This window comes from Microcaecilia unicolor, chromosome 2, assembly GCF_901765095.1.
Source record: "Microcaecilia unicolor chromosome 2, aMicUni1.1, whole genome shotgun sequence".
In the NCBI taxonomy this organism is placed as follows: Eukaryota; Metazoa; Chordata; class Amphibia; order Gymnophiona; family Siphonopidae; genus Microcaecilia; species Microcaecilia unicolor.
In genome coordinates this window covers 550,424,442-550,437,696 of record NC_044032.1, presented here as the reverse complement: position 1 = coordinate 550,437,696, position 13,255 = coordinate 550,424,442, and the positions used below count along the sequence as shown (strand labels likewise).

The window sequence follows — 13,255 nt, the reverse complement described above, 5'->3', positions numbered from 1 at the left end:
ACATAGCCAGGTACATCACCGTAAAGGATTTGGTGGACTAGAGGGCAAAGTTTAAAGGTGATGCATTCTGTGACAGGGAGCCAATGTAACTTCTTTCGAAGGGGCGTGGCAGACTCGAACTTGGACTTACCACAAACCAATCTTGCCGCTGTGTTTTGGGCAGTCTGCATTAAGGCAGGGTTTCTCAGGATACCCACAATGAATATTCATGAGATAGATCTTCATACAATGGAGGTAGTGCATGCAAATCTATCTCGTGCATATTCATTATGGGTATCCTGAAAATCCGACTAGCTAGGTGTGTCCCAAGGACTGGGTTGAGAACCCCTGTATTAAGGGGATAATTCTATAACTGGGAGCCTTCATATAGGCACCCCCAATGGCTGGTGTTAGTACAAGCATCTATTTTTATGATACTGTCTCATTTTAGTCCTATAATTAGGTTTCAATTTGTCATTTCCAAGCTGACTTTATTAGGCTTATATTTGGTCATTTTACTATTGTTATGCTGCTAGCAAAATTGTAAGTTTTATGTTAAACTGTACCTGCTGTACACTGCCTTGGCTGAATCTCTTGATAAAGGTGGTTAATAAACCCCAATAAATAAATACAGGTGGCAGTGATGCATGTAACCTACAGTATTTTGCACTTTACATGTGTAAGTGGGAGCCCCTCCCCATGTCCTGGCTATGCCTCACCCATGTATATCCCCCCCCCCCCTTGCAAACACACACTGATGATGTTGAATTTTACTTCACCTCCATAGTTGAAATGTTTGACTTTCTTTGCTTTTAACAAAAGTCAATAGGAAGTTAAACTAAAACCAAAGACAAGAGACCTCCAAGTTGGGGACCCTTGGAGATAAAAATCCTAACTTGTGAACCCACAACTGAAACCAGGGATATCATGCCCTGGGACTTCTAGTTATGTAAGTGTTCTGGGACTCAGGGCCGGTCTTAAGGTGAAGTGACCAAGGCGGTCGCATAGGACCTCATGCTCAGGGGGGCCCCGCGCAGTGCGCCTGAGGTCGCCCCGCCCACCCGAGCTCCAGTCCTCCCTCCCTCCGAACAGTGCGCGACGGCGGCGTGGTGGGGGCGGTCCACCCCGGATGTCAGCGGGTGGGAGGTGCTCCGCTCCTGCTGCTCCCACCCTGTCCTGCCTTTAAAAAAACAATTTTGAAGCGCCGGAGTGACAGGCAGCGCCTCGCGTCTGCCCTGCTACTAAAAAATCTCTTTGACGTCGTTGGGCCTTCCCACATTAAGTCCCACCCTCCTCTGAGGTAACTTCCAATTACCGCGAGGGCGGGCGGGACTCAATGTGGGAAGGCCCAACGACATCGAACAGATTTTTAGTAGCAGGGCAGACGCGAGGCACTGCCCGTCACTCCGGCGCTTCGAAATAACCATGGTCTGTGCGCATATCGCGCTCTCTTGTATGCCTTTTTTAAAACACTCATGGGATACCCTCATTGGTGGAACCTCTGCATCATCTCCTCTGCTTGAGACTTAAAGTCCTCGAGTGACGAACACAATCTTCTCAATCTCAAAAACTGACTAACAGGGACCCCTCTCTTTAATCCTATATGATGATGACTATTATAGTGAAGGAGGGTGTTCCTGTCAGTCGGCTTTCGATATATGGAGGTGGAAAATCCTCCATTCTTCCTACTAAAAATTCTTATGTCTAAAAATTCTATATCTGATTTCGAAATTCGATGTGTGAATTTGATGCACGGGTCCACCGTATTGAGGAAATCAATGAACATATGTAAATCTTGTTCAGATCCCTGCCAAAACATTACTACGTCATCAATGTACCGCTTCCATAGTACTACTTTACTGTACATGGAAGAGGTATAAACATGATCGATTTCAAACACTGTCATATACAAACATGCCAGCGATGGGGCGACCGTCGCCCCCATCGCTACTCCCTGTTTCTGCACGTAAAATTTATTCTGAAATTCGAAATAGTTATCACAGATAACCCAAGTTAACAATTGCCTCAAAACCAATATTTTGGACCTCGGTATAGATGCCTTCTCAAAATACATACAGGAAACGTCAATGACTGATGTAGGCCTTTTCAGCTGAAACACAATGTTGTGTCGAGTCATTTCATATTCCAATAAACCTTCATTTACTTTATTACTACTGTGGTCCTGTCTTTGGATATCCTGGTTCTCATTCCCACTTTCCTCTCAAGTTGATCCGCTCTGTGGGACCTCTTGAGTTCTCCACGCATGTGGATTCTCTTTGAGAAATGCATGAAAACATAAGTAATAATTTTAAATTTGTTGATTTCTTGTTATTTGTCTCTAAAGTTTATTTTTTTTCCCTGGTGTTGTCTAGGAAGAAGAAAGATATTTTTGTCATTGATCCAGCAGGGAACCTGTATTATAACTGGCTGTTTTGTATCACTGTGCCTGTCATGTACAACTGGACTATGATAATAGCAAGGTGAAAAAAAATGCAGTATTGTAATCTTTTCTGCAGCAACTGTCACTGAAGATCTTTCTTGAATTAAACAGAAAATTCAGACCTGATTCTTCACATAAAAATTGTACTATATATAAAAGGCAGTTTGGATGATACTTGTTGACATTTGCCACCCTATGCGCATGGGATATGTGCTGGCAAAGTATCAAGCCAAACAATGCCAGGGGACCCATTTACTAAGCTGAACTAGTAAATGGATTTAGTGAATCCTAACGTTTGCATTTTTCCATTTTTTGAATTTCTAGCCCTGTGCTAATGTTAACATGGGTGGTACTTATATCCTATTTCTCCCTATCAGATCGCGATCATGCATTCAATGCTCATAGGCTAACAAGAAAGTCAAATTAAAGAAATGTTATGTCCGACTTTCTGTTCTACATCCCCCTGAAGATTTGATGTTATCACTGGAGGACATAGTACCTGTCAAAATTGCCTGTCAACAGCTGTTCTCTTAAGTTCTCTATACCCTTTCTGCCAAGCATGGATATAACACTTTTAACCTTAATACTCCATAACCACAAATATAAGTTGACAGGTAACCTAGGAGTCCTTTTACGCTAACTGAGGGCCATTTTTGCCACATGTTGCTGCTGCCCTTTTTACCGCAGCAGGTAAAAATGCCTGAAAATAGCCATGACCATGCAGTAAGATTGCTCTTACCATGTGGCCATACAAGGGGAAGCACTTACTGCCATCCATTGAGGTAGCAGTAAGGGCTTCCACTCTAACCTAGCAGTAACTGGGTAACACGCGGCACTGCCCGATTACCGCCGGGTTAGCGCTGCACTAGAAAATAGCCAGCTATTTTCTCTAGCACAGCAAATGGCGCGTGCTGTGGTTGGAACTACCGCCGGCGCCCACATTGGGCAAGTGGCAGTTCCAGATTAGTGTATGGTAAGCCCACATTGAGCTTACCGCTGCTTTGTAAAAGGGCCCCCTAAAGTATCTTCCCCCCTTTCCTTCTTCATCAGCTCTCCCTACCTTACTCATCCATCCTTGGTGACTCAACTAATATATATAAGACCACCCAAATCTTTATGAATTAATCATACTGGGAGTATTTTAACCTCATGAATCGTATGGTTCTACAAGATGTTCTTGCTGCTTCATGTAATCTAGATAGGGGACCCAGTCTTTCTTGTACTGATAGGCTTGGCTCCTAAGATCATATGTTAACTTTTCCATAGACACTGGGGCTCATTTTCAAAGCACTTAGACTTTGTAAGTGTATGTGCTTTGAAAATGAGCCTCACTATATCCCGTACTATATGCAACCACTCTGTCTCTTTTGCAGTATCTAGCAATAATTCTAGCTGCTAGGAGAAATCCTTGGCATACGCTTGGTGACCGGACATTACACACCTGCTGGCAAAGTATTTGGATTAGGTTTGTTTTTCTTAAGTAGGCTGTGAAAACTGTAAGTTTGTTGATAGCTATTCTGCATGCTGTTTTAGATTCTTTAGTTTGTAATTTTTCAATTTGTATTTTATATTTCTTATCTTTTCGTTACTTTTTATTCTTTAATTTTTTAGAGCTGCATTTCGATTAAAATGTATAATCGTGACTGATCACACTCCAGTCGAAGGAGGGTTAAATGACTTGCTGGGAATCACAAGGAGCTGCAATGGGGGAAAAACCCCCAATATACCTTTAATCGTGCGATTAATCACTATTAACATTTTAATCGAAATGTAGCCCTAATTTGGATATGAGGGCAATGCCACCACATATGTAAGAACTACCTGACTTCCCTGCACAGCCTGCAACACCAAGCAGAAGAGTGATGTAATCTCTAGTGATTATCTGAAATCTCTGGGTTAAGCAGAGCAGTAGAACTAGAACTGTGAAACATTTTTGACCAGACTGGGATCCAAAGTTGATCTCTGTTTAATAGACCCAGGCCTTTATGCCATTGATTGAGAGACTAGTGCAAAATGGCCTCCTGACATAAAGACATATAGCAATATAAACGAGTCAGAAGCCCTTTCACCATAGGTCACTTGAAAAGTACATTTTAGCCTTTGATAGATTATTTGTGTGACTTGATAAGTAAAATATTTACCTGTTTTTTTACAGTGTAATTTTATACATTGATTTATTTTGTTACTATTTACGTTTTTATTTTTGGCCATCTACCCTTCATCTGTTGGTTAGGGAGACCACCACTTTCTAGTAGCTATATTAATATACTAGCTTTCTCAAACATAAACTTTTAAATGTAATATTGTTTCCTTCCTTTGCAGGGCCTGCTTTGATGACCTTCAGCAAGACTATATAAAAATGTGGTTTGTTTTTGATTACATATCAGACATAATTTATATTGCTGATATGTATGTATGTACAAGGACAGGTAAATATACTCAGTTATGGTTATATTATATTTTCTTCATGCTATAATTTACAGCATCCTAAACACACATTATTATTATTAACATGATTTGGACAGGGAATACTGGAGACAAAAAGGGGAGTAATTTTATAAAGTCATTTTCACTTCTACAAGCCAATATCCCCCAGATTTTATATATGGCACCCAAAATTGAGTGCCAAAATTTGGCGCACAACAGGTATATTCTATAATTGTATGCAACTCAACTGACAAATGAGCAGTTGATTGGCAATAATTAGGAAAAGTTATTCACCTATAGCAGGTGTTCTCCTAGAACAGTAGGCCAAAGACCCTGTTTACTAAGGTGTGCTAGCATTTTTAGCACGGGGTAAAAATTAGTGCATGCTAATGCTAGTGATAAAAATTAGTGCATGCTAATGCTAGAGATACCCATAGGAATATATGGGTGTCTCCAGCGTTAGTGTGCACTAAAAACGCTAGTGTACCTAGAGTGCGGCTTAGTAAACAGGACCCCAAGTATTCTCAAGTAGGGTGACGTCATCCAATGGTGCCCGGTGCAGATGCTGACTAGCAAGATCAAGGACTTTCTAGCAGCATCCCACTGTACATGCGCTGATGTCTTAAAGTACATAAGTATTGCCATACTGGGAAAGACCAAAGGTCCATCAAGCCCAGCATCCTGTTTCCAACAGTGGCCAATCCAGATCACAAATACCTGGCAAGATCCCAACAAAGTACAAAACATTTTATACTGCTTATCCCAGAAATAGTGGATTTTCCCCAAGTCCATTTAATAACGGTCTATGGACTTTTCCTTTAGGAAGCCGTCCAAACCTTTTTTAAACTCCGCTAAGCTGGGTCATTTTGTAGATGCTTAATAAAATGAGCAGTATCCTTAATATAGCTGTAGCCACAAATAGCTTTAAAAAGGCCTCAGCAAAAATAGACAAAGGTTCCAATATTGAGCCTCTCCCAGACATAGTTGGCTGACCCTAAGGGGAGGACTTATGGATCTTTGGGATCGAGTAAAAAAATATCAGAGCTCTAGGATGTTTAACCCACAAAAGTCCACCCTCCCACTGGGTGGTATAAACCTGCCTTTAAAGATTCTTGACAAACAAACAAAGTAAACACTGGGCCTTCAGGATTGAGAAAAATGCAGTCCTTTATTTATGATGAAAACCCGACACGGGCCGTGTTTCGGCGTACAAACGCCTGCATCAGGGGTCAAAGAGCTCTTCTAGGTCAGCTAATTAACTAGTTGATAAAGATGTAAAATAAACAATCAGGTTATATTCCCTATGGAATAAGCATCTTCTGCTGTGCAGATGATCTTTTGTGGCTAGGGTCTTCTCCTCAACCCCAGATCTTATCTACTCTTCAGAATTGTCTGTATGCCATCTCAAAATGGCTTAAAGAACATTTTCATGGTACAAAACATCGGTAAAACATCTGTGTTGGATAACCAGCCAGCTACACTATCCTACTCGGATCTCTCTACTATTTGGCACACATATGCCTGTGGTGGATAGTTTTCGCTATTTAGGAGTCCTATTATATTATGGGCTAGTTTTCAATGAACAAGTTCATCCATAATAAAAACAGGGTTTTATATCTTATGCAAATTACATTCACTAAAATATTTGACAAAGCAGCGTTAACAGGTATTACTACATGCTTTAATAATCTACAAGAATATGGCCTATGCAGGAAAATCAAGCAATAATATTAAACGCTTGCAAACTCTCCAAAATGCAGGATTTACAGTGCTTGGGGAATATTTGTAAGTATGATAATTTCGCCCCTCTTTTTAAGCAATATTATTGGTTACCCGTTAGTTCAGAATTTAAGATCGTAACGATTGCACATAAAGCCTGCTATGACTATTTGCCAATCTATCTGAGTACTTGAGCTATGAGCCTTGACATGTTCCTCTAGAGTCAGTCCAGCCTGGGCATAAATAAAGGAGATGCAGTCTGCTAGCCAATTGGAAATTGTGTGTTTGCTGATGGCTACCCCCATCCGGTTTGGGTCAAAAGAAACAAAAAGTTGGGTGGGCTGTCTATGGGCTTTAGTCCGCGCCAGACAAAAGGCTAAGGCTCGCTTGCAATCCAAGGTATGTACTACACTCTCACCAGGATGGGCATGTGGTTTTGGGAAAAATGTTGGTAGAATGATTGACTGAGTAAGATGGAGCTCTGACACACTACTCTATTGAGGTGAAACTTAACTGTAAGGTGGGTCAGCTACTAGGGTCTGAAGCTCACTGATCCTGTGAGCTGAAGTGACTGCCACCAGAAACACAACTTTCCAGGTCAAATACTTCAGATGACAGGAATCAAGTGGCTGAAAAGGAGCTCTCAGTAGCTAGGTGAGGACAACGTTGAGATCCCATGACACAAAGATAGGAGGTTTGTCAACAACAAACCTCGCATGAAGCGAATAACTAAAGGCTGTACAGAGATGGATTTACTTCCCACATGGTGATAAACTGAGATGAACTCTTACAGAGTTGTTTTTCAAACCAGACTCAGAGAGATGCCAGTGGCGGTCCGCCCCGGGTGCACGCCGCTGGGGGGGGGGTGCGGCTCCGTTGGTTCCTTGCTCCCTCTGCCCCGGAACAGGTTACTTCCTGTTCTGGGGCAGAGAAAGCAAGGAACCAACGGAGCCGACGCAGCTCCCAGCGGCGTGGACTCGGGGGCGGATCGGCCCTCCCACCCGCCCGCCCCTCGCTTCTTCCTTTCTTCCTCAATTAAGAATGCGCTCCGTAGGGGGGGCGCCGTGCTGCACCCGGGGGGGGGGGGTGCGCAGCGGCGACCCGCCCTGGGTGTCAGCCACCCTCGCTACAGCTCTGAGAGGTGCAAGAGGTATTCAAGCAGTTTTTGCGTAGGACAAGTGAGGGGATCTAAGGCTTTTCCATTACACCAGACAGCAAATCTCCTCCACTTAAATGAGTAACACCTCTTAGTGGAGTCTTTCCTGGAAGCCAACAAGATGTGGGAGACTCCTTCCAGTAAATCTAAGGTTTCAAATTCTATGCTATCAACATCCAAGCTGTGAGGACCAGGGATTGGAGGTTGTGATGTAGAAGAGACCTCTCTCTCTGCATGATAATGTCAGAAAACAGTCCACTCTCCACGGATCTTTGGAGGATATCTCCAGAAAAGGAGGGAACCAGATCTGCCTCAGCCGGTAAGGCACAATTAGGATCATAGTTACTGGTCTTGCTTGACTTTCAGCAAAGTCTTCTGTATGGGAGGTACTGGAGGATACACATACAGAAGTCCCTTCCTTCAAGGTAGGAGAAAGGCATCTGATGCTAGTCTTCCATGTGACCTGAACCTGAAACAGAACTGGGGAACTTTGTTGTTGAGATGAGTGGTAAAATGATCCACTGAGGAAGTGCCCCACACTTGGAAGATCTTGCATGCAGGCTATGCCCATGTTGGGAGACCACTCGTGCAGTTGCAAAACCCTGCTCAGTCTGTCTGCCAGGCAGTACTTCTTTTCTAGCAGGTATGTGGCTTGGAGGACCATTCCATGAAGGAGGGCCCACCGCCACATTCCCAGTGCTTCTTGATAGAAAGGGTAGGATCCCATTCCTTACATAGAACATTGCAACCTGGTTGTCCCCTTGAATGAAACTAATTTGGTTCTGTAGCCGATCTCTGAAAGCCTTTATAGCATCCCAAATGGCCCTCAGCTGGAGGAGGTTGATATGGAGATCTGTTTCCTGAGCAGATCAAGTCCTCTGAGTGAGAAAACCCATCTACATGAGCTCCCCATCCTAAGTTGGATGCATCTATTCGTATCACCTTTTGAGGTGGTGGAATTTGGAATGGTAGTTCCACAGCCAAATTTGTCCAAATTGTCCACTAGAGAAGAGCTTGAGTCAACTCTGGAGGAAACTGGATGACATCTGCTAGGTTCTTGGCTGGGAATCTAGGGTCCACTGGGCTTCTCTTAAGTGGAGACTTGCCATGGGAGTGACATGCACTGTTGAGGTCAGGGGACACATTAATTTCAACATTTGCCGAGCTGTGACTTGCTTGCTGCTTCGGACTTGCGAGGCAAGCATTGATAAGGTCTCTGCTCTTGCTTATGGAAGTAAAGTCTGAGCCTGCAATGTATCTAGCAGGGCTCCTATGTATTTCAATTGATCAAGTGGGAGAAGATGGGGTAGTTTATGACAAACCCTAGTAACTCCAACAACTGAATAGTTAGGCACATTGACTCGAGCTCTTGGCCAGCCAATCATCCAGATAGGGAAACATGTAGTGTCCCAATCTGCATAGATACAGCGCTATTACCACTAGACATTTGGTGAATACCCTGGGAGCTGACGCAAGGCAAATGGCAGCATACGATACTGGTAATGGTATTTCTCTGTTTGAAATCTGAGTTACTTCCTGTGACAGGGAAGTATCAAAATGTAGGTAGAGAGTATAGCAAATCATTATCTGAATCATGGGGAGAAGGGTGCCCAGAGAAATCATCCTGAGCTTTTCTTTGACCAGGAATTTGTCCAGGGCCCTTAGGTCTAGGATGGGATGAAAGCCTCCCATTTTTGGGGGTACAAGGTAGTACCTTGAACAGAATCACTAGTAGCCTAGTGGTTAGGGCAGTGGACTTTGATCCTGGGGAACTGGGTTTGATTCCCACTGCAGCTCCTTGTGACTCTGGGCAAGTCACTTAACCCTCCATCTTAACCCTCCATTGCCCCAGGTACAAATAAGTACCTGTATATACCACGTAAACCGCTTTGAATGTAGTTGCAAAAACCACAGAAAGGTGGGTATATCAAGTCCCATTCCCTTTCCCCCTTTCTTCCCCTGGTGGCATGGGTTTGACTGCATTGTCCTGTAGAATGGCAGATATTTCCTCTAAAAGTAACTACTTAAGCTGAATGATGATGCTCTCAGTGGGAAATTTGGTGGTCATAAGAACATAAGCATTGCCATACTGGGACAGGCTGAAGGTCCATCAAGCCCAGCATCCTGTTTCCAACAGTGGCCAATCCAGGTTGTACCTGAGCGGTTTCCAACTGCAGCATGTATACTAGCTCCTCCCTGAGAATGGCTTGGAACCGCTCATCGAACGAAGGCACTGGCAAAGGCAGGAGAGCTGGAAGAGAGGCAGGCTGAGAAGGTGTCAGTGTCGGACGGGTAGCAGGGATCTGGTTGCTTGGAGACTTTCGCACACGCACCTCTTCCAAACAGGGGGAGTACTCCTCCTGATGCTGGCTCTTCTCGGGTACCAGAGGGAAGGGGGAGATGCCGCTCCTGAAATGGTGGGTCACCCCTGGAGGAATGGCTGTTTATGTGCCAGTTACGTGTGGCAGGAGCATCCATTTTAGAACCATAAACATCTAAAATATCAACGGGGTCAACACAGCATCATAAACATGTAGGTGCTCTAACACAGTATTTCCCAAGCCCAAGCCCAAATCTGGTCCTGGAGTACCCCTTACCAGTCAGATTTTCAGGATATCCACAATGAATATGACTGAACTTGATTGGTATACACTGACTCCATTATATGCAAAAGACTCCTGATCTAGCAGCATTCAGTGTACTGTAAACAAGAATTGCTTCCAACCTTTCAGAAGCAGGTGTGATGGCTCACTACAAGTTAGGCCGTTGGTATAAAAGGGAAGGTATTTCTTTCAGTAGGATATATGATCAAAGGATGAACTCCCTCAGCTGCTTCATCCATGGAGGGAATCCCTACAGTTATGCTTAGGGGCTTTTAAAAGATAGGACAGGGGTTTGTCTTGTGAACTGTTCTATATTGGCTGAAAAGTTAAGGGTACTGACCAATGGATGTGTGTATTAAGGGGGAGGGGAGGGTTATATGTATAAGGGTTTTGTGGGGCGTGCACACTAGAATATTCTTTCAGCACCATCCTCATCAAATATGTTAGTTATTTTCATTTCTGTGTTAGGGAGAGGGAAAAATGTGGGTGTTTGGAAATGTGGGAGAAGTTACTTTGAAGGTACCTATTTGTGACATGCTTCATCAATTGTACCAGTGATTGTCTCAGTGCGGGAGGAGTGCGTGTGTATGTGTGTGAGGATGTATGGTGAGTGTGTGTGTGTATGCGAGAACTGGGGAGAGGCGCTTCAATTATTTTACCTCTCTCTCTGTTTCTTTGCCTGTGTTGCTGTGCACCAAAGGATGAGGGGAGAGCTTTTGATATGGAGGGCTGATCAACTTTCTGCAGTTTGTAATAGTTTCCCACAGAAATTAGTGGGGATATTTTTACAGGCTTGGGAGGAGGACAGAGTTATAAGCATGGGCTACTGATAAGACAGGTTATTTTACCACTAACATGCTATTTTAGCACTGGTCTCATTTTATGCAGTGACACCTAGGACCCTGTTTATTAAACTGCACTATAGGCACACTAGCTTTTTTAGTGTTGCTAACATTAGAGATACCCATGGGAATATATGGGTGTCTCTAGCGTTAGCACACCTTAGTAAACTGGGCCCCTAGTTTCTAATAACCTGGGTTAACAGTAAAATAACCTGTCTTAATGGTAGCCCACACTGATAACTTACCCCTTAAGTTCTTTGTCTGAAAATTATATAGGAAAATAGCAAAAACCTTTTCACAATTATATATGTTCTTTTTAAGGTTATCTGGAGCAAGGTTTGCTGGTCAAAGAGGAAACTAAACTTAGAGAGAAATATATGAAATCTCTGCAGTTTAAGCTGGATGTCATGTCTGTCATACCAACTGATATAATGTACCTTCAACTAGGCCTGAACTATCCAGAATTAAGGCTAAACAAATTACTCAGAGTGTCTCGGATGTTTGAGTTCTTTCAACGCACAGAGACAAGGACAAATTACCCAAATGTTTTTAGGATCTCTAACCTTGTCATGTACATTGTGATTATCATTCACTGGAACGCTTGTGTATACTATTCAGTTTCAAAAGCCATTGGTTTTGGGACAGATACATGGGTTTATCCCAACATTTCCAATCCTGAATTTTCCCAGCTGGCCAGAAAATATATATATAGTCTTTACTGGTCAACGTTGACCTTGACTACTATTGGTGAAACCCCTCCTCCTGTGGAAAATTCTGAGTACTTCTTTGTGGTTGCTGACTTCTTGGTTGGAGTACTGATTTTTGCTACCATTGTTGGTAATGTTGGTTCCATGATCTCAAACATGAATGCAGCACGGGCAGAGTTTCAGGGAAGAATTGATGCTATCAAACAGTATATGCGCTTTCGAAAAGTAAGCAAAGACTTGGAAAAAAGAGTAATTAAGTGGTTTGACTACTTGTGGACAAACAAAAAGGCAGTTGATGAAAGAGAAGTCTTGAAGTATCTTCCAGATAAACTTAGGGCAGAAATTGCTATCAATGTTCACTTAGATACGTTAAAGAAAGTTCGAATTTTTGCTGACTGTGAAGCTGGACTCTTGATTGAACTGGTATTGAAACTGCAGCCACAAGTTTACAGCCCAGGAGATTATATCTGCCGCAAAGGTGACATTGGAAGAGAAATGTACATTATTAAAGAAGGAAAACTTGCTGTAGTGGCTGATGATGGAATCACGCAATTTGTGGTTCTAAGTGATGGCAGTTACTTTGGAGAAATAAGTATCCTTAACATTAAGGGGAGCAAAGCAGGTAATCGTAGGACTGCCAATATTAAAAGTATTGGTTATTCAGATCTCTTTTGTCTGTCTAAAGATGATCTTATGGAAGCATTGACTGAGTACCCAGATGCCAAGGCAATGCTGGAGGAAAAGGGTAAGCAAATCTTGATGAAGGAAGGGCTGCTGGACATGGATATTGCAAATGCTGGCAGAGATCCAAAAGATATGGAGGAAAAGGTTGCTAAAATGGAAGGACTAGTGGACAACTTACAAACAAAATTTGCCAGCCTTCTAGCTGAGTATGATTCAGCACAGCAGAAACTGAAGCAGCGAGTAACAAAACTTGAGAAAATACTGAAACCAAGCACAGGAGTTGAATTGATGGATTTAGCAGAAGCTGAGGCAAGTGAAGAAGATGCCAGACCACCTACATAAAAATAAAGTATTATATTCAGAATTAATTCCTGGAAATGAATTAAAATAGCTACAGTTTTTCTTTTTATATTACATCATCTTTTACTGTGCAAAATAATGAGACACAAATGGAGATGAAATATCAATCTGGAAAGAGTTATCTAACAGACTCAGCAAAGATTAGGCGATGAATGTCAACTCTTCGTAAACTTCTAGTAATAATTAAAAACAGTAAAATAAAGAAAAATGTGATTAGGAATACAAAACAAATTGCTTTTCTTATTATCAATAATATCTCCTGGGAATTTGTGAAAGTTTATTTGTATGTATTCATTAAAAAGTCAGTAAATTATCTTACTTTAAGGAGAGTATTAGAA

General features: G+C 42.5%; 1 protein-coding gene across 1 annotated transcript in view; it reads left to right on the top strand.

Moving 5' to 3' along the window:
• Positions 1-12,899, top strand: part of CNGA1 (cyclic nucleotide gated channel subunit alpha 1) — a 34,292-nt gene extending 21,393 nt beyond the window's left edge. Inside the window, exons 8-10 of the mRNA XM_030192199.1 lie at positions 2,352-2,459; positions 4,742-4,848; positions 11,488-12,899. Of these exons, the coding sequence (XP_030048059.1) occupies positions 2,352-2,459; positions 4,742-4,848; positions 11,488-12,899 (1,627 nt within the window). The remainder of the gene's footprint in view (positions 1-2,351; positions 2,460-4,741; positions 4,849-11,487) is intronic.
• The last annotated feature ends 356 nt before the right edge of the window (positions 12,900-13,255 follow it).